The 24,969-nt window shown below is 45.1% G+C and overlaps 1 protein-coding gene across 3 annotated transcripts; it reads right to left on the bottom strand.

Moving 5' to 3' along the window:
• Positions 1-4,620: 4,620 nt before the first annotated feature.
• TIGIT (T cell immunoreceptor with Ig and ITIM domains) lies at positions 4,621-23,912 on the bottom strand. 3 transcript variants are annotated; one of them, XM_039224845.1, is made up of 5 exons: positions 23,797-23,912; positions 22,481-22,810; positions 18,919-19,025; positions 9,564-9,849; positions 4,621-4,663 (listed from the first exon to the last, which is right to left on the bottom strand). In XM_039224845.1, the coding sequence occupies exons 1-4, from the start codon at positions 23,858-23,860 to the stop codon at positions 9,613-9,615; spliced, it is 738 nt and encodes a 245-aa protein (XP_039080776.1). In that variant the 5' UTR covers positions 23,861-23,912; the 3' UTR covers positions 4,621-4,663; positions 9,564-9,612. The 3 variants fall into 3 exon arrangements, with proteins under 3 accessions (XP_039080776.1, XP_039080775.1, XP_039080778.1); XM_039224844.1 differs by lacking the exon at positions 4,621-4,663 and having other exon boundaries at positions 9,176-9,849; XM_039224847.1 differs by lacking the exon at positions 4,621-4,663 and having other exon boundaries at positions 9,176-9,846.
• Between the last annotated feature and the right edge of the window lie 1,057 nt (positions 23,913-24,969).

The following is a 24,969-nucleotide window of genomic DNA, read 5'->3' as shown; positions in this document are numbered from 1 at the left end:
GCCTCCCAGCAGGTGGGCTTGCTTTTCCAGCCCAAGGCGAGGCTACCCTGAGGGCACGCTGCTTGCCGGCCGCCTCTGAAGGAGAGAGCCTTCCATGCCTCCACCCTCAGTTTCTAAGACCCTTCCTACCACTGCTCTGCATGGTGGCTCTGCCTTTCTCAGCAGCCCGCATTTTCCCCACCGCCCGGGGGGGGGGGGGGGGGGGGGGAAGGATCCAGTGGAAAGTCTCGGCTGAGTGCTTTAAAGGCACCCCCAGCCCTGGGGAAGGTAGGGCAAGGGACCATCTAGCACAAGGGATCTTGTTTGCCTCATTTTTGATTCTGTGGATTATCCATACTTCTGCTCACTGTGAAGATGGAGAGGCAGAGTGACCTAAGGCTGTTCAATAGCTTTCCATATTTTTTCAACATTGAAAAAATAATTTTTAAAAACTGTGATTTAAAAAAAAATCATTTGGCTGGAGGGAAGGGAAAAGGGAAACACCAAAAGCTGTAACATGATTAACTGGAGATATTTAACTGGGGGCACTTTCTAGACCAAGACAAACAAATTCCGTTCTGGACCCTAAAGCAGCCAAATCTTGAGACTGTCAATGACAGAAAGCCGAAGAGAGGCCTCCATTTCCTCCTTTCTCCTTTCTTCTCTTTGTCTCAAAATTCTCTTTTTCTTTTCCACCTTCCCTTGGACTACTGCCCCAATGGCCCTCAGACTCCCATTTCATGTGCGTGTGTGCACAAATAGACACACACACACACACACACACACACGCAAAACACCATTTTTCTTAAGGATTGTGGGACCGAATAAAATCATGTGCCTTCATTTTTTCCTTTTATAGTTAGATGAACCTCTTCCTTTTTACAGTGCTTAAAAAAAATGGGGAGGTTGAAGTGTTAGTGGAGGTCTTGGGTATCGTTTGAGAAGTAATTTTTGTTTAACACATTCCCCTAAATATTCACACAAACATTTCAACCCCTTCATGATGCTCTTTGGACACTCGGAGCATCGCATAACCAGATACATGACAGCCTGAACCCATTTGACTATAGAGCAATTCCTGAAAATTCGATTTCATAGACTTCTTTCATATTTATCCAAAATGAGGGGAGCAATGACAAACAGCCTTGTTCTCCGGATTTGGTGCTTTTGAGTGTGGCATGGGGTGGGCGTGGGGGTGGGGGAGTGGGTGTGTTTCGCTAAAGGGTGCATTCCTATAGCTCTCTGGTGCTGAAGGGACTCGTGTTCCTTCCAGAGGCTGCATTTGACACACTTTAAGTACACACAAATGAATGGTATCACATGCAATATTTTAATGGAGCAATGGGAGAGGCTCTTTGAAACGGGGTTTTGCATCTTTTTGTAACATTTTGATTTCTCTGGTGCCTTATATCCTACTTGATGCTGGCACTCACATACCCACAGGGAACGGACACGGAAGTCAGCCTCGGGAGTGGGGACGCATGGGCGATGCTTGAGCGTGTGGGGGGGTGGGGGGGGCGTTGGGAGGTTAGTGTCGGTGGGCAGGGAAGGGACTAGATGGCATCTCTTAGCTGGAGCCGAGCAGGAACTGCACAACCCCAGACAAAGCGAACAATTCCGACCTGCGAACACACTGGTAAACCCACCCTTCCTCATCTGAGCTTTCCTTCCTTCTTCCTCTTTTATCTCCGCCTTCTCGTCAAGGTGCTGCTGCTGCTGTGCTGCTAAAGGTGCCCGGAGTCCAGAATGCCCAGTAATCACTCAGGCACAAGCCTGGCACTGCCACGTCAGCCCCCGGGCACGATCAAACCCAGGTTTCTCTTGCCTGGGGCTGAGAACCGTCAGATTTTTCTCATCAAAAATGTTTTCCAAGGAATCAGTAGATCACAGTTATTCTGCATTGAAAATGCACTTTAAAAAATAAATAAAAGCTCCAGGCTGTTTAAAATGTACAGAGGGAGCAGGGGAAAGATAAACATGTGCTAGTGTCTGAACCCAGTTCAGTTTATCTCCAGTTGAAACAATATACACTATATTATGTATAAATGTATACACACTTCCTATATATATCCATATATATATAGTGTATATATTATACATGTATAGGCGTGTATATGTGCATATATACACACATGCACATAACAAAATCAGATGTTCATCATAAACCCAGATGCTCATTACAGACGCTACCCAAACAGCAGCAGAGGAAACAAGGTTGGACTCTTGCAACAGATCACAAAAAATAAAAACAGCCACTTGCAGTGACTTTGGTTATTTCTGTATGTTCACAAGGAATGGATTGTAACAAAGAAAAAAAAAGGAACAGTGTTAGTGAAAAAGAAAAATGGGCGAGACCATCTTGATCCAATGGGAATGCAGTAATGTTCTATACCATTTCACCTGTTATTTCTTTTAGTCACATTGATTTGTTTTCAGTTTTTGGCCATTAAAAATTTTTTTTAGACTCAAGTGACCCACAACAAACTGAATAAAACTACAGTGAAAGCCCTTTTCAATGGAAGATGTCAGAAATCTCAAAACCCTTGGCCTGGCTCAGAACTACCATGTGCAAATCAGTACTCTCTCAATGTTTGAAATAAAAACTGAAAAAAAAAAAAAACTTTTTTGAAGCACCTTAATGTGGCCATCCATTCAAGGAGTGGGTGCCACTTTTTTCTTTGAGCACCTTATCGACGTGTTTTGCTATCTGCTGTCTTTCTGTTACCTGTTGGCTGAATGGCTAGCTGTTAACATGCACATGTGCACAGACCAGACGTCTGGACATGTGTGTTCTCAATGAAGTTTACTGTGGTGACTGCTGAAAGGTGAACCCATTTCCTGATTTTCCCGCCACAGTGTTGTGATAAGATTCGAAGAAACCCTATTCCCTGCACAGAAATGTTTCTTATCACATTGTATCTTAGTACGGAAAGGAATATGGTCCCTTTTTTGCAATTGCTACTGTACACACACACACACACACACACACACACACACCACATGCACATATTCATTCGTCCAAGTGGTATTTTCAATGTCTGTGTGGGTGTCACTGTTTATGCAGTATCTACTTCCCAGTGAACTTTGAATGGAGGGCAACTTTTCTAACCAGACTGTCTTTTCAGACTGAAGACCTGGGAACTGGGGAAGAGTTTGGAAAGAGGGAAAGGCAAGGAAAGAGTGAGCTTTAAATTGAAAGAATAATTTCTCAACAGGAACTTGGGCTCAATGACTGCAGAGACTATTCCCTCTGATCTTTGCAGGTGGGCATGGAACACTGCTTGTATCAATCTGTGTACCCTCTAAACCCATGAGTACACAACACACACATCCATCCATCCATCAGTATATACGTGGTTTGGGATGAGCAGGTCAATAGTTTTGAGAGGGAGTTTGTTCCTTTTTTTTTTTTTCCTCATTCTACTCTTAAATTGTTGTCAGTTATCAAACAAAAAATTGTTTTGAAAAACCTTGCATACGCCTTTTCTATCAAGTGCTTTAAAATATAGACTAAATACACACATCCTGCCAGTTTTTTCTTACAGTGACAGTATCCTTACCTGCCATTTAATATTAGCCTCGTATTTTTCTCACGTATATTTACCTGTGACTTGTATTTGTTATTTAAACAGGAAAAAAAACATTCAAAAAAAGAAAAATTAACTGTAGCGCTTCATTATACTATTATATTATTATTATTATTGTGACATTTTGGAATACTGTGAAGTTTTATCTCTTGCATATACTTTATACGGAAGTATTACGCCTTAAAAATACGAAAATAAATTTTACAAGGTTTCTGTTTTGTGTGGAAGAGTAATTGATGTTGCTAAGAATGATGTTTGTTTTTTGGGGTTTTTGTTGTTTTTTTTTTTAAATGTTACCAGCACTTTTTTTGTAAGTTTCACTTTCCGAGGTATTGTACAAGTTCACACTGTTTGTGAAGTTTGAATATGAAGGAATAATTAAAAAAAAAAAAAAACTCTTCTCTGGGTTTCCTATTGTGTCTTCTTTGTATTGTGGCAGGGTTTCTGTTTCAGGTGTTTTTTCACATTATCTCATACACCAGGGTCTCGGTCTAGTTGGAGATTATCCAAATTGAAGGCTATTCCTGAAAGGCCAAGAAGTTCTCAAAACACATCAGTCCTCTTGATACAAGATGTATGAATCCCAGGATTGGTGTACTGAAATCACTCTGAGGATGCATAAGGTGAATTTGGGCATTTTCCCTTCTCCTGTCCAAAACTCACACATGATCCTGTGGCTCATTTGCCCCTGTAAATGATTCTTTTTTTCAATCTAAATTGATTCAATCTTTTTTTCGATCTAAATTGATTCTTTTTTTTTCCCCTTTCCCGTGTGCAAATCAGTATCTATCTGCCTCCTGTGGAAGTAATAACCGTATGACACTATGCCCTTCTATCCCTGTATCCAGGGAAAGCTCGTGCCTCAAAATATGCCCCCATTTGATGACTTAGGAGCCCCCTAAGAGGCTCCTGTTCTCTCCATAGTCCCTTTCTCATGTACACGTTTACCCATAAGGACTCTCTAATCTTACGGTTCTCACAGAAATTACTGGTGTGATGGAGAAGATGTACATCTCGTCTGTCCCTAAGGGAGTCAATCCACCTGAAGTAGATTCGCCAAGTCTTCAGTAAGCATCTACAGTTCACTCAACATCGTGCTGTTTATGAAGGAAATGAAGAAAGTTATTTTAGCCCTGGTAAGCCTTAAAATCTAACAACTAGAAATAAAGATCTATATAAAATCAAAAGCTAGGTTGTACCATTCAGACTGTCAGTGACACAGAAGTTGATAAACTAAGAGAAAGATATATGGGCTGGGCATGCCAGGGAAGGGTCCAAGAAATAAGCAGTCAAGTTTGGGAACTCCCAGGGACTTGCAGACTTTAGGTTGGAGGAAGTAAGTGTGGATGGACATCTCCACTGGTGTGAGGAACAGAGACACCAAGGCAGGGGTATGGGATGGGGTAAGAGTCTTAAGGAGAACTCGGGGCTGAAAGGTGACCTCTGTGAATTTAAATGTTGACTTCTTGTGACTGAATCACTGAAACTCTAAGTTCTCCTGATACTCTAGGCAATTGAAAATAAAATATTTCATGATGCCTGGTTTGAGTAGCAGCATCTTGATGAATTATTAATTTTAATATTTTAAAATAACAGTATTAATTTAATATGTTGGGTGACGCTTTGCTGCTCACAAAGAGAGGTGGACTACTTGGTTTGGCCCGTATCCCTCTGGGGGTGGCGTACATATTGCGCCCAAAGTAAAGATAGCTCTCCCACCATTTTCCTACAATTTCAACTACTGCAAAATCTCCCACTAGTCCACCCTCCTGGAGTAAATGGATCATCAAAATTTTTAAATGCTTACAGAGAACTCTCAGATCCCACAGACATATCTGTAAATCCTAGTTTTTAAGAGCTTGATAATTCGAGATATCCTAGTTGCTCCCAACAAGGTCTGATGCCCCATCAGGGACCTCTGTGGCATCATAAGCAGTGCCAGGCACAATAATGATAACATTAATTCTGCATTTTGTAGCTTACAAAGACTCAACCAAATTTTCTTACTTCATCTTCCCAAGAACCCTTAAGAAGTAGATATTATTATCACCATTTTACAAATGACGAAACATTTATAATGAAGATCAGGAGGTTAATGCCATAAAGCTCCAATGCCTTAAAGCTCAGTAGCAGCACTTAGCACTTAACCAGGTACCCCCCCCCTGCCAAGTCCACAGTATACCCTAGGGTATCCCCTCTGTCCACAACATACCCTAGGTACTTCTCTTCTGATCTCTGTAAATTCTAGTAGACTTCTAGCACCAGAGGACGATTCTTCACAACATTCTGACAAGAAGTCAGAATGACTGTAGTCCAGGGCAAATCCTGTGACGCAAGTCTATTCCTGCAGAACATCTATGACTTGCAAACCTTTAGATGACCATAGTCCTCCTTACATGAACTCAACCCCTTGGCTACCTCAGATACCTTTTAGGGAAGAATCTGAAATAAACAAATGCACAGCCTGTGTTTCACCTCATGCTTTGTTTTCATCAAAGGAAAGACACAAGAGAACAGAAGACAAATGCTTATTCCAGGAATGCTTATTCCTGGTGGGAGCCCTTTCACATGCATAGCACCAGTAGACCCATCCAATGCCTTATAAACATACCTCTTCTGTGTTTTCTCCAAATGCAAGAGAATTACTAGAATTGTGATGTCTAAATTTAAATTACTGAAAGGGGCACTTTGGAGGGCTCAGTCAGTTAAGCATCCAACACTTGATTTCAGTTCAGGTCATAGTCTCAGGGTCATTAGGTTGAGGCCCACGTCAGGCTCTACATTGGCTAGAGAGCCTGCTTGGAATTCTCTCTTTCCCTCTGCCCTTTCCTAGCTCACACTCATCCTCTCTCTCTCCGCCTCTCATAAACAAATAAATAAATAAATTTAAGTTAATTAAAATTTAAAATTCAGTTCCTTAGTCACATTAGCCCCCTTTCAAGTGCTAAATAGCCACATGTGGCTAGTGGTTGCCATATTGAATGGCACAGATACAAATAATTTCTATTGTCAAGGAAAGTTCTATTGGATATTATTGTCCTAGACTCTACTTTCTGCCAAAAAAAAATTCTATCAAACATTAAAGTACATAATTCTGACTTCCTGAAAGCTCAGGCTCTTGCACACATAAAGCTCCTCTGAGCCTCTTAGTAGGTGTACTTTGGCGTGGATGCAGAAGTTTACCAGTTACAGCCATAAAGCAGGACTAGGAAGAACCAGAAGATGGAACAAACTTCACATCCCCTGGCTGGCAGCCCCAGCCATGCTGCTGACTCCTTCAGGGATGGTGTATCCACCAGAGTGCTGTCATTTGTGCATAGCACACAGCCCCCCTGCTGTCTAGCTCAGCACTGATGGAATCTGTGTGAACCTGAGTATGTGATGATTCATCTCCAGGGGCTGACAGGTGAGAAGGAATCAGTCATGAAATAAAAATGCACGAGAAGACTCTGTCTACTCATGAAGATCATCTACCTCAAAGCTCTATGACTCAAAATTTCTCATATTTGTTCAGGATAATTCTTTGGATTATAGATCCTATTCTATATGCCCAGGCATAGAATGTGGGGTAATAAAGGGTCGAGAGTCAGTACATTTATTCTTCCCCAAACTCTCATTCATTAATTCCATTATCTCCCCTTCTCCTATCACGAAACCTAAGAGGGGATCCAAGAGAGCTTAGGATAACCTCCTACCTCCATCCCCTGCTGTAATCCTCTCTATGTGTTTTTCAAGAGATGTAATAAGAGGAGATGGTCTCCTCAAACCCTATTTTGAATGAGAGCAAAAGAGACAGACCACCCGCCAGTGATGGACACCTGAGCGTGGCTCGGGTCCAGAATCTAGGGCTTATGGTCCAATAAAAATATAATGGGAGCCACATATGCAATTTTAGATTTTCCAGTAGCCATATTAAGAAATTAAAAAGAAACCGGTGAAATTAATTTTAATAACATATTTTAACACAAAATATCCAAAATACTCTCATTTTGATGTGTAATCAATATGTTAAAATTACTAATGTGACAGTTTGTTTTTATTATTCACAACAAGCCTTCAAAATCTAGTGTGTATTTTACACTTACAACGCAGTACATCTCAATTCAGACTAACCACATCTCACCTGCTCGACAGCTACCTGTGGAGACCGGCTACCGCACTGGGCAGCGCAGCTGTCCAACAATCTGGCTTTTAGGGGACTGTCTTCTCTGGTTCTCCAGGGAAAATCTAGTTCAGTGAATTCCACTTGAAAGTTTATTTTCTGTCTAATTCAATCTCATTTTAGCAACCCGGCCCATTTATAACATCTATGGGCCCTTTTGTATTTTTATCTCCATCCAAATGGTATTTGTAGATGTTTCCCTGTCACTATAATCATGTTAAATAACACCCAACTCTCAGTCCAGCCTCGACCCCGATATGCAACTCCTCCACATCAAACTGCCACTCCCTCTATGTCCATACATTTTAGTTCATTTCCAATTCATGAATGGTGTTTGACTCCATTCATGCGCTAGTTCTGCGAGAAGAATGTGGTGAGCTGTCGTGGCCCAAAACAGCACTTGACATCCCTCTGTCTGTCTTCCAAGGGACTCAGCCCTCTGGACAGATATGGGCTCTGTGCTCCTAACTACATACCTATTTCTAGAGAAGTGAGAAAAATACAAATACAAATACAAGAAGGAGGCATTGAATTTTCTTCTTGCTCAGCCTGCCTACTTCTTAGAGAGCACAGCAATGCTTCACTTCAGCCACCGGCAAATGACAGCCTTGTTTCACATCCTCTCTCAGTTCCCGTGCCCATGAAAGGAAATCTGTCACCTCCCTGCCCAGCCTCCCTCCTCACTCCTGTAAGAGAGGTGATGGCAGGATAAAGGTCTGATCATCAGTTAAACAGAAACTCGCACTTAGATGCCACCCAAAGCCCAGCGCAAAGAGGTCAGACGGTGAAATTAGAGGTTCAGAGCAGATACTAGGAGGGTGTTCATTAGTAAACCCTCAGTCACTCCCCCCCACCCACCCCCGCACCCGAGGAAGAGTCCTATTTTAAAAATCCAGGTTTCGCTTTTGGTGGGACACAGATTCTTTCCTCACAGGCTCCACAGTGGATTGATAGAGAAAAGGCAGACCCTGGCCAGGGGCTAGGCTGCCATTCTATGCGCTGCTCCCCCAGGGCGGCCGAAAGACCTGGGGTCCCCTGCTGCAGCCCCTCCCTGGGCTCCGAACACACCCAGCATAAGGAGACTTGAATTAGCTGCCCAGGGAATAAAATGTGAAGTCCCGTTGGCTCCCGTGGTGCCAGAGTCTTCCATGTGGGAATTTCAGCAGTTCTGTTCTGCTTCTCCAACCTCCCTAGACAAAATGCCTGCTCTTACCACATAAGCCTCACTATTCCTTCCATCCTTCACCTCAGACAAAGCCTATCCTGACCACCTTAGCCTGCACCACATCTCTTCCCAAAGGCCCACGTCTTGTACCTCTGTCTTCTTACTACCTTTAATGGAAATGTCATCACCCCTTTTAACTCTAAGGTCTATAAGGGCTGAGACCTGAGAGGGTGGTTTAGTCATGTGCGAATCGCCCCACGGAAGCCCAGGCCATGCCTCATTCATAAAACGCCTTGAATGTGTGAATGTTGATGAAAATGACCATGACAAATGAGATGAGTCACACCATCATACTGTCATCGTCGTCATCATCATCATCATCATCATCACCCACCACAAAACTACAGCCCAAAGCCCCACCCAAATGCTCCTAGTGGGAATGCATTTCTCAGAGCCACAAGATCTGCTCAAACCAGGTCAAGTTATTTTTTTTTTTTTTAACTTTGCATGCATCATCAAGACACAAACTGTCCACTCTGGGTCTGGCACCAGGGAAGGGAAGGGCAGAGGAGATACAGAGAAGAGAATGACATTCAGTCACTCAGCTGAACATACACGAGCCCGCTCGCACAGCAGTGATGGAGACTGCAGGCCCTTGTACATGATCTACCTGTAAAAGCAGAGACAGGAGTGTAGCTCCCAGAAGAGGCCTCTGGGAGCTAACAGCTCTCTGCTGGGAAGCTGAAGCTTCCGAAGCTCCTGTAGCTCAGGACATTGAAGTACTCGTGTGGCTCCTCATAGTCATCTCCCCTCTGCTCTGTGCAAAAGTCCGTGGGCATGGCCTCTGCCTGGATGCAGCTTCCAGCAGATGAGAAAATGCGGGCGCTCCATTCCTCCTGTTCAGCCGGCATTCTCCTGAGGCCACTTTCCGAAGAATGGGCTCTGAGAGATTTCTTCTAAAAACAAACACACTACTAAGTGAGGAGGAGGGGATGTTACTCAGAAGTGACTCCCCAGCATGATACATAGTTACAATCATCTCTCTCTCTCTTCCTTTCTTACACACACATACACACACACACACACGCACGCAAAGTTGTGTTCTTACCAACACCAATTCCTTAACCCTTAATTTCTCAGCCTCATCACAGCTAGATTTCAGTACTAACCACTCCAGTGAAACTGCACTTGCTCCACATGCAGTGAGGCCCGCACCCCGTGAAGCAGCTCTCTGTCTCAATTCTCTTGTTCTCTTTACTGCCTCTGACACTGCTGACCTCTTCCTTTTGGAAATGTTCTCTTCCCCAGGCTCCCACAGAACCACTCTCTCCTGGTTCTCCTCCTGCGAACTCCCGCCTTCACCTTCAGCCAGCCTGCTTTTTTCCTGCTCACACATTAGCTCCCCAAATAAAGGGACTCCCCCAGAGCTCTATCCTCTGTTTTCTCACTCCCAACACTCCCTCTGAGTCACCTCATGTATATGTACCTCTACAAATACCATCTGCCCTCTGAACGTTCCCAGATCTCTACCCAAACTAACCCAGGCTCCTGCCCCAAGCTCCAGACCACGTGATGGCCGGTCACAGCGAGCTTAGACTCACCCTGTCTCAAATGAGACCGTCATTTGTTCCCTCCCCCACAAACTGCTCCTGTCCCTGCGTTCTCTGTCTTGGTTCAGAGCACCAGCTGACCAGAGCCTAATGTTAAATTCCAATCGGCCTAAATTCCCAACCAATTTTACTCCTAACTTGCTCTGAAATCACTTCCCTCTTCTCTATCCCTGCCCGCATGTCTTATCTCACCCTGTGTTTCCAGCACCCGCCTACCTCTGGACTCCCTCTTTCTTCTCGTCCAACTTTCACGTGGCCACTAGCACAGTGGTAGTTTACAGCTGGAAGTTCGATCACGCCGTGCTTCTGCCTAAAGCCCCCGGATGGGCTCCCTTGCCTACCAAAGGCGCTCAATCTCCTAGAGGGGCTGCAGGTGGATGTAAAGGGGTTTGTGAAACCCCATAGGTTAGTCCATAATTTCACTACATTCGCTGCAGGAGATTGAGTGTGATGCCCCCAAACATCTTTGGTGATTTTGCCACACTCACTTTTGCAGCCGCATCACCTGTAGTACGTCCCTACCCAACATTCCAGCTCCTGGTATAGGGCCTCGGTGCCAGACAGGGAGCATTTATGGAGAAGCTGCTATGACCACACACTGGCAAGCTTCTTCATGTCATCTCAGCAACAACCCTACTAAAATTTCTGCTTTTGAATGAGCTCATACACATATACAGGTGAAGTCACCTACCCAAGGACAATCCCAGTTCTGACTTGGGTACAGGCCATGCTCTTTCTCCTCAGCCAGACTGCCTCTCTTCCTATAGCTTCTCGAACACCATGCACTGTTCCCCACCCCACCCCCCAACTTTTTATATGTTCTCCAAGAAGTTGTCTACTCTTTCCTCCAGACTCAGCTCCATAGCACATTGTCCAAGAAGCCTTCCCTGACCTTCTGTGAGAGTGATACTCTTCCTGTTCTCTGGATGTTCTCTGTCGTAACATGCAATGCTGTCTAGAACTTATCTGTTAAGCCTTCTTACTTCTCCAGGCTCCAAACCGTAAGCTCCCTGAGGGAAGGATCTATGCTGTATTCCTCTTTGTAACCTCAGATCCCATAACAGACATTCAATATATGTCTTAGGACTGAAAAGTGTGTGTATTCGTACGCGCGCGCGCACGCACACACACACACACACACACACACACACACACACACTTTCTTCCTCAGCCCCATGCCTAAAAGAGCAGGATTTTCCAAATCAAAGTAGGGACTCATAGACAATTACAATTGCTCTTATGGGAAAATCAGACAGACACCGAAATCTGTTTGGCAAAGTAAAGGGTATGAAGTCAGCCATTACCCCCATATGAGAGCGTCACAGGCAAAGACTGTGCTAAGCCAAGGAAATCAGAGACCAGTAGACACAAGCAGGATGGCAGAGGAAACACCTAATGACATCGACTGCAGAGGTGACACCCTCTCAGTCTTATTAGAGGCTTCTCTAAAGCAGGTCACTCACCCCCACCATAGGTCTAGATGACAGAATCACAAAAAGCCACACACAGGCTTGGAAAATAACAACAGACACAAACCAAATCTCATTCTTCCCCCCCACCTCACCACTTCCCAGGATAAGAAATAGCATCCTCACTGGCTAGTGTCAAGCTCAGTGGTGCCCATATATAGGCTAGCAGGAAGAATGGGTGGGCTGCATGGATGCACACCATGAACAAATATCAAAAATTCGGGGTGGTGTCACACTGCAGGCCCTGAGGAACTTGACCTAGATAGAAGCCATGGTCTTAGAAGGACACACAGGAGTCAGGCAGTCTCACCCCACTCACTGTTTCATTCATTCCTTTTCAATGCAATGGCTGCACCATGACCATAGGTATGAAGAAAAGAGGTGGTCATTACTGGTCACACTGATGCTGTGCTTAAAACAGTCCTACATCCCTTAATGCAACTCAATCCATTTAAAAAATATAAATACCCAATTCTTTCTCAAAGAACTGATTGTGACCTTTGGTGCTGGTGTGTTCTCATTTCCATTCTTAGACTGGCCACCCTTGCCCTGGAATCTTGACTATTTTGGCTTCCAAAGTCTTCTGGGAAATGTAAACATTCCTGAGATGGGTCTCTCAGCTGCTCAGTTTTCACTTAATCCCCGGGTAGGGACTCTGTCATTGTCTGTACAAAAAACAAGCCTGGGACTGATGTGGTCCTATAGGAGCAGCAAGGGAGATTGCAGCTGGGTCTTGTGAGGACAAACACTGCCCCCAGGGAGACGTGAGGAGGGTGGACAGTGGGGAGTCAGTGTTACGCAGCTGGACACAGCCATCTCTCCTTTCCCTCACAGAAGGTCCCCTAGGGGAACGCTTTTTAATACCTGCTTAGCAAACAATATCCATTCATTTAGCCATAATAAATCCATGCAGTATCAATATTTTTGAGTACCAAGTATTATAAAGTGCCACAGTACATAAAATCTATGATAATTAGAAGAACTTAATAACTAATACTTATTAATACATGCCGGGAAAAATGCCAAGCGCCTTGCATGAATTACTTGACTGATGTTTTCCCACAACCCTATGAGAGCTGCATCATAATTATTCCCACTTTATAGATATTACCATAGCTACTCAAGTGGTAGAACCAGGATCCAAAGCTAGGTCTGTCTGATTCCAAAGTCCCACGCTCCTAAATAATGCAGTCAACGGGCTCTCCAGGTCTGTAGGGAATGTTGTTGGTACCCTGCTCAGATCCTACCTGCCTGACCAGGGCTCCCATTCCCCAGACGCTGGGATTATGGGCTGTGGGCAGGTCATAGCCACCCCTTCTCTGGGGAATTGGTGTTGGGCCTTCTCTGGTTAGCAAGCTGAATTGAGCGTTGACTGAGGTGGGTTTTCAAAAATCTGGCTCCCTGCCTCAAGGTACAACCAACTCAGCATACAATTCTTGCTGCAACCAAATCTGCTGCAACCAAATCTCCAGCTGAGACCAAGTCATGCTGAGCTTTCCTCCCTCAGTCCTATCCCTTTACCCCTTCGCCACCCTCCACCTGAGAGTCCATCCCAATAAATCACTCTCAACAGAATTCACATGTCAGCCTCTATTTCTGGGGATCTGACCTAAAACAGTTGCTCCTGGAAATGGTCCTAGAAGCAGACACATGATGAGGTTGTGCGGGGGATCCCTCCCCAGCTGGATCGAATATGAACCCTGCTGCTGGTGGTGGTGGAATGGGATGGGATATGGATGGAAGGGGATTCTAAGTTGGTGCCACACTGCTGACATTTGAGAAGTATGGAAAAAGAATGATTGTTCAAACTGTGGGACTGAGTAGCTTTTACTAAATCCCCCCNCCCCCCCGCCAGTGCATGGAGCGGGAAGCATGACAGGCTCAGCTCTCCCAGCACCTGGAAGCAAAGTGTGAGAGTCAAAGCTCCTCCTTGGCAGCATTTCAAGAAACACACATCTCCGGCACTGAAGACCAGGCACACAACCTAACTGTAAGAGAGACAGAACTTCAAAATAGGCTGGATTGTAAGCTTGTGCAAGTCTCCTATGCCCAGAAAAGGAGGGATCTCTATGAATTGGGAAGAGGAGCTCTGGGTAGATTCACTGAGAACCACCTGCTTCTCTTGTATCACGTGGAACTGCAAAAACGGCCTACTTCTCCTTGATAGGAGTTATGGCCCTGTTAGGACCTGTGTCCCCTACAGGCCATCAGCGCCCTATTTAGGGCAGGACTGCAGCCTGCACTCCCTGAGGGATGCCAGGAATGCTGAAGGAGGAGAGAAGTTGTACCTAAAGGACATGGCCAACATGTACCGGCAGCAATGGGAGAACGTGTCTGGGAGTGAATCCTGAGAGCAAAGGGGTGCGCTGGGCAAGCAAACTATGAGATTGGCCAACATTGGGATGCATCTCATGACTTAAGATGTAACAGTACCTCACAAGGGCCCTGGAAGACAAGGCTAATACACTGCTGTCAAGAGAGATGTCAACACCACTTTGGCAAACTATGGAAGAAAAAACCCAAACACTCAGACAAGTAGGGATGCAATGACAGACATACATAAAATCATAAAGAACATATATATATTGGTCTCTACCCCCCAGTTTCTAATGTTTGGTCTATAACCCCAATGCCTGACACAATGCTCCTTAAGCTCTTTCCTGAGCGATAGGAATGTTTTACACGGGTCTCCTAAATGGCTTGGAATTTCCTGGTGATAGGAATGTCTTTGGTCCCAATGAGGTGACATTGAGTGGGCTCTTGGATGGAGGCTGGTCACTAGAAAGACCAAGCCATGATTAGAGGCTTGGACAGCCCCACCCACCCACCACCTTTCTCCAGAAAAAGGCGAGGGGCTGGAACATGAGTTAAGAATCAATTTTTCGGGGCGCCTGGGTGGCTTAGTCGGTTAAGCGTCCGACTTTCGCTTAGGTCATGATCTCGCAGTTCGTGGGTTCGAGCCCCGCATCGGGCTCTGTGCTGACTGCCAGCTCAGAGCCTGGAGCCTGCTTCAGTCTGTGACTCCCTCTCTCTCTGACCCTCCCCTGCTCACGCTGTCTCTCTCTCTCTCTCTCTCCTAGAAATAAATAAAACATTTAAAAAAAAAAAAAAAGAATCAATTTTGCCTTGGGTTCGAGCCCCGCGTCGGGCTCTGTGCTGACTGCCAGCTCAGAGCCTGGAGCCTGTTTCAGAGTCTGTGACTCCCTCTCTCTCTGACCCTCCCCTGCTCACGCTGTCTCTCTCTTTCTCTCTCCTAGAAATAAATAAAACATAAAAAAAAAATTTTTTTAAAAATCAATTTTGCTTATGTGATGAAGTCTCCATAAAAATCTCACAAGTATGAAGTTTAAAGATCTTCCAGTTTTCTAAAAATATCCACATGCCAGGAGGGCAACACGCCCCAGCTCTCCAGGGACAGATGCTCTTGTGCTTGAGACCCTTCTTGACCTTATCCTGTTTATCTCTTTCATCTGGTTATTCATCTGTATCCTTTATCATATTCTTTATTATATAATAAACCAGTAAATGTAACTCAGCGTTCCTCTGAGTTCTGTGAGCTGTCAGCAAATTACCAAATCCAGGGAGGGGGTAGGAACTTCAATTTATAGCCGGTCAGTCAGAAGTACAGGTGACAATCTGGGTCTTGCAGTTGGTGTCTGAAAGCGAGGGCAGTCCTGCAGGACTGAGCCCTTAATTTGTGGGTTCTGATGTTAACTCCAAGTAGATAATGTCAGAGCTGAACTGATTGTAGGACACCCAGATGGCGTAGAAGAATTGGTCAGTGTGGGAATAAACCCACCCATCTGTTGTTTACAAGTGTTCTGTGCAATGTTAAGAGTAGAGAAGAGGAAAAAAACACAGTTTTCCCCAATATAACCTACTAAATCAGGGATTGGCAAACTAAGGCCCATGGCTCAAATCTGGCCTACCACAGATTTTTGTACTGCCCGTGAGCTAAAAATGATTTTTATATTTTTAAGTGGTTGAAAACAGATTCAAAAGAAAAATAATATTTCATGACACATGAAAATTATATGAAATTCAAATTTCAGTGTTTATAAATAAAGGTTTTTTGGAACACAGCCATACTCATCCATTTACATATTGTCTGTGGTGCTTTCATGCTGCAATGGCAGAGTTGAATTGTTGCAACAGAGACCGTATAGCCCACAAAGTCTAAGAGACTTACTACTTGGCCCTTTACAGAGAAACTTGGTTGATCCCTGTACTACATAATTTTGAAAATCCAATAGCTGATTACGTTTCTAGGGAAGATCCAGAGGACACTCTTTTACAGAGGTGAAAAAGAATGTGCTCATAGTGAAGAAAGCACCAGCATCACTGGGAAGCTCGATGGTATCTCTCCTCTGTAGGCTGGGTCTGAATGCTTTCATTGATCTGGATCCCTAGTAGCAGTAAGAATGATAACACCCCAAAATGAAATAGGGGCAGATGGCAGCACTCAAGACGCAAATGTAGATTTGTGGATGTAGTTACTGCAATGGCAGCCAAGGAAGCCTGACCCACAAGGATACTAAGATGGCTAATAAAGCATAGTGTTCCTAGGAGAAAAATGGATGGACAGCCGACAGGGAGGGGTGTTACTTATATATGTACACAAGAGATCATGAATTCATGAGAGAAGGCTGAGACCAGCACTCCCCGCCCCAGAGAGTCAAGATCTCTTGCTCAGTTTCCAGGTCTGTGAGCAACACTGGGCGGATACTCTCCACTCTGCTCTCCAGCCTTCTGTACCTGATTCTGTTTCCTAAGAAGACTGAACTATGTGTACTGCATCAGCAGGCTCCCTTACCCTCAGGCTTGAGCTTGGGTTCAACCAATGCAGAGCAGCAGTAGGGGATGGAGGGAAGGAGAGTGAGGTGAAGGTATATATATTCTCCTGGCATTCTCTCTGCAGAGGTGCCTTGGACTGGCTGTAACCTTCAATCAAAGATTATAGTAGTTCTCAGGGTGGTCCCCTCCACACATCTCTCCCTTCCCACGTTCTCGTAATCACCCTCTCCCTTTTCCCTTAAAGACTAAGGGTGACAACACACACTGCTACACTTCTCCTAATAGTTTCTTTAATGCTGCCTAGTCCTTTGTAACTGTCCGTTTTAAACTGTCTTCAAGCCACCTTCCTTGAGAATACTACGTGTTCCCAGCTATATCTAAATAGATCACGGTACAGTTGCTGAAAATCAAAGAGAAAGAAAGTTTTAAAGGAACCAGAAGAAAACACCATATCTTCAAAGACGCAAAAATAAGATTCACATAGTTTCTCAACAGAAATACGGGAAGCCGGAGACAATGGAAAAATGTTTTCCATGTGCTAAAAGAAAGTAACTGCCAACAGGGAATTGTATACCCAGCAAAACAAGTATATCATTTTTAAATGAAGGAAAAATTAAAGGTATTTTCAGACAAAAACCAAGATAATTTATCACCTACATGAAAGGAAATACAAACAATATTATTCAGACAGAAGGAAAATGATCCCAGGTACAAGACAGAAAATGCAGGAAGATGTAAAGAGCAACAGAAAGGGTAAATCTACATGAAAAGTGACTCTCAAAACAATACTAATTTCCTGGAGGGTCTAAAATATATATATAACTAAAACACATGGTAATAATAGTGATAAGTTGGGAAAATAGGTCAAAAAAGAGTTAATGTGTCTTAAGATTCTTGCATAATCCAAGAAATGATTAAAGTACTAATTTATATTATACCTGAATACGTCAGGGGTATGATTTGTAATGTCTAGTGTAACCACTAAAAGAATAGGAAAAATAGCATAATTACCAAATAGATCTTTTTATAATAGTAAGCACTTAATTCAAAAGACAGCAAGAAAGAGTAGGGGAAAAAAACAGGCAAAACATATATGAAGAAAATAAGGTGGTAGCTGTAAACCCACATATATCACTAATACCACTACCGAGTACATGGCCCAGAGAAAGAAATGTCAGAGACGAAGAACAGGGTTGTTAACTGAATCAAACCTAATTTGGGGGAAAGTGAATCAGGAACAAGGGAGGAGGGTCTAGGATGAGGTAGAAAACAATGTTGGCAATCATAGATGTGCTTTCCCTCAAATGTTTGGTGACTGGAATTAAGGCGACCTGGGATGGCGTATAAAGTCCATAAGGACAGACAAAACAGGGAGCAGAAATTCTTACATTCATCCTAATCAGTAGCAACCAGTTTACAACAGAAGCACATTAATCTAGTTCTAGCTCTTCGTTGTTTACAAGGCTTTCAGGGGCACTGTACCAGCTGTTCATCACAACTCTGGGGCAGAGAGCATGCAGCATCGCCACCATCCCCGTTCTGTAGGAGGAAATGGGGACCGGGGAGCTTCCACAATTTCCCTGTAATCACACTCACTGCTGAGCTCAGAAGTGACATCATCCACTTCCCCACCCAGCACTCTTTCAGCCGCATGACCTCTTAAGCTAGAGTAACAGGATGTATAGCCTACTGATCTTGCCATGTACCTTTTACCCCTAAATTTGGGGAACGTTTATTTCTCATCCTGCAGAAGTGCTGGGTAGCCTAGCACTGCAGAAGTTTGTTAAAATTAGATGAGCTAACACACAAAAGTCCCTAGTACTGGGTAGATGCCCAAAATGCAGCAAACTCACAGTAGATAAATCAAACTCTCCAGGGAGTGGCTTCAGGGACGGGCAAGAACTAGGAACTGTAGGTGACAGCAAGATGGGGGGCACACAGGTCCAGGCTTTATGGAGTTCCCAGAAAAGGAAACGGACAGAAGAAGAGTGTAAACAAGTTCGCTGAAAGGCAGAGCAAGGACCGTAAAACAGATATGAAAGGCAGCGGAGGAGATCACACTGAGGTCTCTCTCTGGACAGGAAGGGGACATGAAAGGACAGGTGCCAGGGGCAGAGTGGCCATGACTGAGATGGGCAGTCACAGTCTTTACCTTTCTGGTCAGTGTGACCACCACGATGACTGCCGTGCAGATGGCTGCCAGCACTGTGGCCATGGCTCCAAGCAGTGGGATCTGGAACCTAGCGCTGCGCTCAGCCACTGGAGGGGCGACAAAGTACAGATGGGGGGTGAGAGCCAGAAGCGAAGGGCATCTATTACACAGGGAAGCCTACGTGTCAGGGCGCCGAGGTGCGGGCTGGCCGGGTCTTTCTCTAACCACAGGACTGGTTAAGCCCAGCTCCCTGGACGGCGGGGCACCTGCGTGGCTCACTGTAAAATCAACGGCTGATCTCTGGATCCAGAGCAGACCATTGTTAACACTCCCTTCCTCTATCTGACAAAATCACTTTCCATGATAATCATGAAATGAAACAAAAAACAACATCCAGGGGAAAAGAAAAAAAAAAAAAAAACCTGGAGAGTGAATATTTTCTTTTATTAAATTTCATAGTTGTAATCATACTAGTAAAAAATATTTAATTAAAAATCAAAATAAAATTAACTAAAGCACAAAAAAGAGGGGAGAAAGCATAGAACCTTTCACATTAGGCCTGTAACATTTTTCTAGCTGTGAGAGAGTAAGGTTCTGGAGGTTTCTCCTTTGCTTTTTCTCAGCACCTGGCACATAGCAGGTGCTTAATAAATACTTGTGATATGCAATTAAAGCATGAACAAATGATTTTCTACTATGACATCAAGTGTAAGGAGGGGAAGCAGAAAGGGGGGTGTGAAGAGTGATAGCTGATCCAGGGACAGTGAGAGAGGAACAGAAAAAGCACCCAGCTGTGTGCTGTTCTACAGGTAGGAGGGTTTCCAGGCTGCCCTGTCCCATTCCCACCTCCTTCCTAGGAGCTCGGGCGGGCCCCAGGGGTGCAGGGAACTTTTGAGAGAAGGGTGTAGCAGAGGCCAGTCCTCTTCCCTCGAAGGGCTTGCCCTGTGGGAAGGGTAGCCAAGGAATGCAATCACTAAGGACAAGGCAGTGCCCACAGGGGCCACACGGTAGCAGGGGCGAGGGAGCCCACGTGCCCCAGAACGAGTCCCTCCTGCACTGCCACAGGCAGGGGAAGAGGACAGACGGGGAGCAAAGCGGTCATGGAGAACACAGCTTCCGGGGGGGCAGAAGGGCTGCAGTGGGCCGTGCATAGAGCCAGAAAGGGTTTCGGCTCTTCCTCACACGCTGCATTGACCTATATCAGAGCCAGCCAAGAAGCCGTATTTGAAAAGGAACTTTAAAGTAGCCTCTCATCATCTCAGTCTGCACATATTCTGCTAACTCATAAAGCTTAATCTCCAACACAACTGATGGCAGCAGATAGAAGCTCTGAGGGTGTAGGGGCGCCTGGGTGATTCGGTTGGTTGAGCATCTGACTCTTGATTTCAGCTCAGGTCGTGATTCCAGGGTTGTGGGATCAAGCCCCATGTCAGATTCTTAAGATCCTCTCTCTCTCTCTCTCTCAAATTAAAAAAATAAAGAGCAAGAAGCTCTGAGGGTGTGATTTAGTGGAACCAGATCATCTGTGTTAAAACCAGCTCTACTGCTCTGAGCGGTGGTAAGGCTCAGCCTCCACCTCCATCAAATAGTCACATGGGAGGGGCTGGCACTCATAGCTAACACTTACTTAGTACTTGTCATGTTCAGACTTTGTTTTCTCTTTTATTTTTTTTTTAAGTTTATTTATTTTGAGACACAGAACGCACAAGTGGGGGAGGGGCAGAGAGAGAGAAGGAGAGAGAGAATCCTAAGCAGGCTCCTCTGCAGCACTGTCAGCACAGAGCCCAGTGCAGAGCCCAGACCCATGAAACCGTGAGACCATGACCTGAGCCGAAACCAAGAGTCAGATGCTTAACCGACTGAGCCACCCAGGCGCCCTGTTCCAGGCAGTGTCTCAGGGCATTTTCCCGTAGTAAGGAATTCAATCCTATGTTAGAACCTCATGAGGTTACAACTATTTTCATTTCACAGATGAGAAAACCAATGCACACAGAAGCCAAGTAATCTTTCTGAGATCAACAGCAGCACCAAGATTTGGACCCAGGCTGTCTGGTGTCAGAGTCTGAGCTCATAACCACTCTGGTACACTGTTTCTCAGATACAAGAATCTTTCCCCACTTTCCAGAGAGCGGGTTTAAGTGTTCAGGTGGATGATGAATGTGAGAGCATTCTGGAAACTATGAAGTGCCATACAAAGGTAAATTATTATATATTTACACTTGGCACACACTGTGTTTTAATCTTTTATAAAACTTAGAAGACAGGGGCACCTGAGTGGCTCAGTCAATTGAGCATCTGACTTCAGCTCAGGTCATGCTTTCAAGGTTCTAGAGTTTGAGCCCCACATTGGGCTCTCTGCTGTCAGTGCAGAGCTTGCTTCAGATCCTCTGTCTCCCTCTCTCTCTGCCCCTCCCTTGTTATCTCTCTCTCTGTCTCTCAAAAATAAACACTAAAAAAATAAAATAAAATAAAAACTTGGAAGCTAATTCTTTTTTTTTTTAAATGTTTATTTTTGAAAGAAAGAGAGAGACAGAACATGAGCTGGCAAGGGGCAGAGAGAAAGGGAGACACAGAATCTGAAGCAGGCTCCAGGCTCTGAGCTGTCAGCACAGAGCCCCAGGCAGGGCTCAAATTCACCAGCTGTGAGATCATGACCTGAGCCGAAATCAGATGCTTAACCGACCGAACCACCCAGGTGCCCCAGAGCTAATTCTAATTTGCCTGAGTGATACTGAACTAATAAGCAAGAACGCTTCCCAAATGACTTTAACAAGAGTTCTTTCTAACCAATACATAAAAGATGCCCTTCTTACCTAAACAGTGGCTCTCGATTCTGGCTGCACATTTGAATCACCAGGCATGCTTTTAGAATCTATGACATCCCAACTTTGCCCCTAGAAATTCTGCTTAAATAGTCTGGGATGGGGGTCCAGCATCAGTTATCATTTAAAAGCTCCCTGGTGGGGCGCCTGGGTGGTTCAGTTGGTTAAGCGTCCAACTTCGGCTCAGGTCATGATCTCATGCTTTGTGGGTTGTAGCCCCACGTCAGGCTCTGTACTGACAGCTCAGAGCCTGGAGCCTGTCTTCAGATTCTGTGTCCACCCTTCTTTCTGCCTCTCCCTTGCTCATGGTCTCTCTCTCTCTCTCTCTCTCACTCTCTCTCTCAAAAATAAATAAATATTTTTTTATTTAAAAAACATATTTTAATGTTTTATTTATTTCTGAGAGAGAGAGACAGAGCATGAGCAGGGGAGGGTCAGAGAGAGAGGGAAACACAGAATCTTAAGACAGGCTCCAGGCTCTGAGCTGTCAGCACAGAGCCCGATGTGGGGCTCGAACCCACGAACCACGAAATCATGACCTGAGCCGAAGTCGGCCAGTTAACCGACTAAGCCACCCAAGGTGCCCCGAAAAATAAATATTAAAAAAAAATTTTTAGGCTCCCTGGTGATTTGAATGTGAACTGGGGTCGAAAGACCCTACTCTTACAGTGTTTAGCAGGAGTATATCTTCTGTTCTGGAGGGTGAAAATTCATCAGCCACCTTGCTCCAGAGGGCATACCTGAGCTTTGTAGGACCTCCAGAAAGAGTGTCCCTCTGTAAATCCCATCGGGGTAGGTGTGATAGGTACAAATGTACTCCCCTGTATCATTCCTGGTCAGCGACTGCAGGCTGAGGTCAAGGCTGGGGCCGGGGGCCACTCGCTCCCTGAAGGCCGGGCAGACGTACCACCCCAGGTGAGTGTGATGAACAGCCAGCAGTTGGTCCTGTTGCTCCCAGTTGACCTGTGTCACTTTGGCAGTGGTAGCGGAGAGGCGACATTGCAAGGTGACAGATCCACCTTCTTCTGCAGAAATGTTCCCCATTGTTACTATCCTGCCGGACACAGCTCCTAGGGAAGAGGAGAAAGCGTGCGTGAGTCCTGTGTCAACAGCTGTCCTGATATCTTCCCGCAGAAATCCTAAAGGGCTCTGAGGCTAGAACTGGTTTGTGGAATGACCGCCTCCCCCATCCGTCCTGTCACTCCCCACACGGACTATAACTACTACACTTCACCCACTCAGGATATTCTGCTACAATCTAGCTTCATGACAAGCTCTTGGATTTCCATGTACTTATTTTGTCTCCTGACCTAGAACATAAGCCCTGTCAGTCACCACTTCTGTTTTATTTCATCTTCCAGCAGCCAGTTCTGTGCGGGGCACATTACTCCTTGAAGTAAACCTTGCTATTTGTTTGAGTGCCGTTTGGGGTGCCTGGAAAAATCCGAGGGAAATGAAGACTGGAGAGAAACTTGTTTCTCCCAGACAAAACCAGCCTCCTCAGCACTGACCACCCCCAATCATCTTGGGTACAGCTCCACCCTCAGATGGTTCAAAAAAACAACATACAAATGAAATTATAATATAGTGTCTCAATATCTGTGCCCTCTCAGAAACATATGTCTATGATTTTTATTATAGAAGGGAACATACCTAATGTAAACTCAGCCTCTAATGGCAGACTTTCTGGAATCTGTAAGGAAGACATTTGTGATCCACAGAAAATGTACAATGTCTTTCTAGAAGGTTCCTCAGGGACAGAAGAAAGAATGATGGAACAGGAATGAACTTCTACAAGCAAGCTGATCATTCTCCTCCTTGTTTCCTTTCTCTCCCCCCCCTCCCCCGTTTCCTTTCTTGGGTTGGCCAGTCCAACACCTGAACCCCAAGGCCTCCATCTGCCACCCAAAACAGAATCTGCTTCCCAGAGGCTGCCTTTTCTCACATGACGGGACAGAGGATTCTAAAAACCATGACTTTCCTTCCCTCACTTCCACTCCTGGCTTAATTTCCTCCTTCTGTTTCTCCAGTTCCAGGCTGGATTTATAGGCCTTACCTGAGGCGGGGAGGGGAGCCTGCCTCAGCCCCTGTGCCCAAATCAGGAGGAGATACCACTGCATGCTTCTGCCTGGCGGGGGGCCTACAGGAAGCCGCCCCAGCCTCTTCTACCACCGAAACTAGCGGACTGTGGCTGGCAGGCCAAAACTGAGCCTATGAGGAGAGAGGGTCTCGGAAAAACTGAGTTCAGCAAAAACAATGTCAGAGACAGATAAAAAAGCTCCCAACAAGTACACAAACTGCATAGGGTGAGCCACAAGAAAGACCATGAAGGAAACACACTAAAAAATAAACAAAAATGTGGTTACAGACACATTGGTCTCTGGGTTACTATTCGTCAATCAACTAAATTTAAATTCTGTCTTAATGCACTTGTTTGGTACCAGCCTTTGTCTAACAAGCTCAAGGGCCCTGTGTATCTGAGTAACGCCCAAGATTCTGAAAAGCCTGTGGAGTTCACTGGGCTCCACTGGTTTCATCCTACTAAAGAATATGCACCGATAAGAGAAATCTAAGTTGGCACACTTACAGACCAGGACTTGCGCTTAAAATCTAGTGAGCCAGTGAACAGGAGGCATTTACTTCGGAGACAAGACGTAGGCAGGACAGTAAGTCTCAGACAACAGAGCAACTTTCCTTTAAATGAGGTCCTCTTCTCGAATCTGATTTCTTCTGTCTCGTTTATCTGGACTGAGACTTTGTTGAACTCTAGTTTAGTTTCGCTAACTCAGTAGAATCAGAGGAGACCAGAAGAAGGAGTTTTCTTGTGATTGGTGACCCCCTCCCCACCGTCCATGAAAATCACCCGTGCAGAGAAGGGTGAGCTCCAGTTACCTGACCCTGGAAAGGGGCTGACTGATATTAGTCTGGAGTTTCCAGCTCATTATCAAGTTTTACCATCCTTCTTCCTTCAGTCCCTCTGTCTGTTCTTGCATTCACTTGAGAGTCCTAAGAGCCTACGAAGCACCAGACTCAGCACCAGGCTCTGAAAATACAGGGTGAAAAATCATAGCCCCTGCCTTCAGATACTCCAAGCTTGCTCTCTGGTGAAGCTACACTCTGGGAGAAGGAGGTGGAGGGTTTCTACTCACCTGCCTCTAGGCCTCGCCTCTCCTATCTTGGGCAAGTTGCATGGTGTATGTCCTGAATACCTGCTGCTCCGCCGGGGGGA

Source organism: Hyaena hyaena, unplaced genomic scaffold (genome assembly GCF_003009895.1).
Source record: "Hyaena hyaena isolate Hyena2069 unplaced genomic scaffold, ASM300989v1 scaffold_1791, whole genome shotgun sequence".
NCBI classification, from domain to species: Eukaryota; Metazoa; Chordata; class Mammalia; order Carnivora; family Hyaenidae; genus Hyaena; species Hyaena hyaena.
The sequence above is the reverse complement of the archived record's forward strand: the minus strand, read 5'-3'. Positions and strand labels throughout refer to the sequence as shown.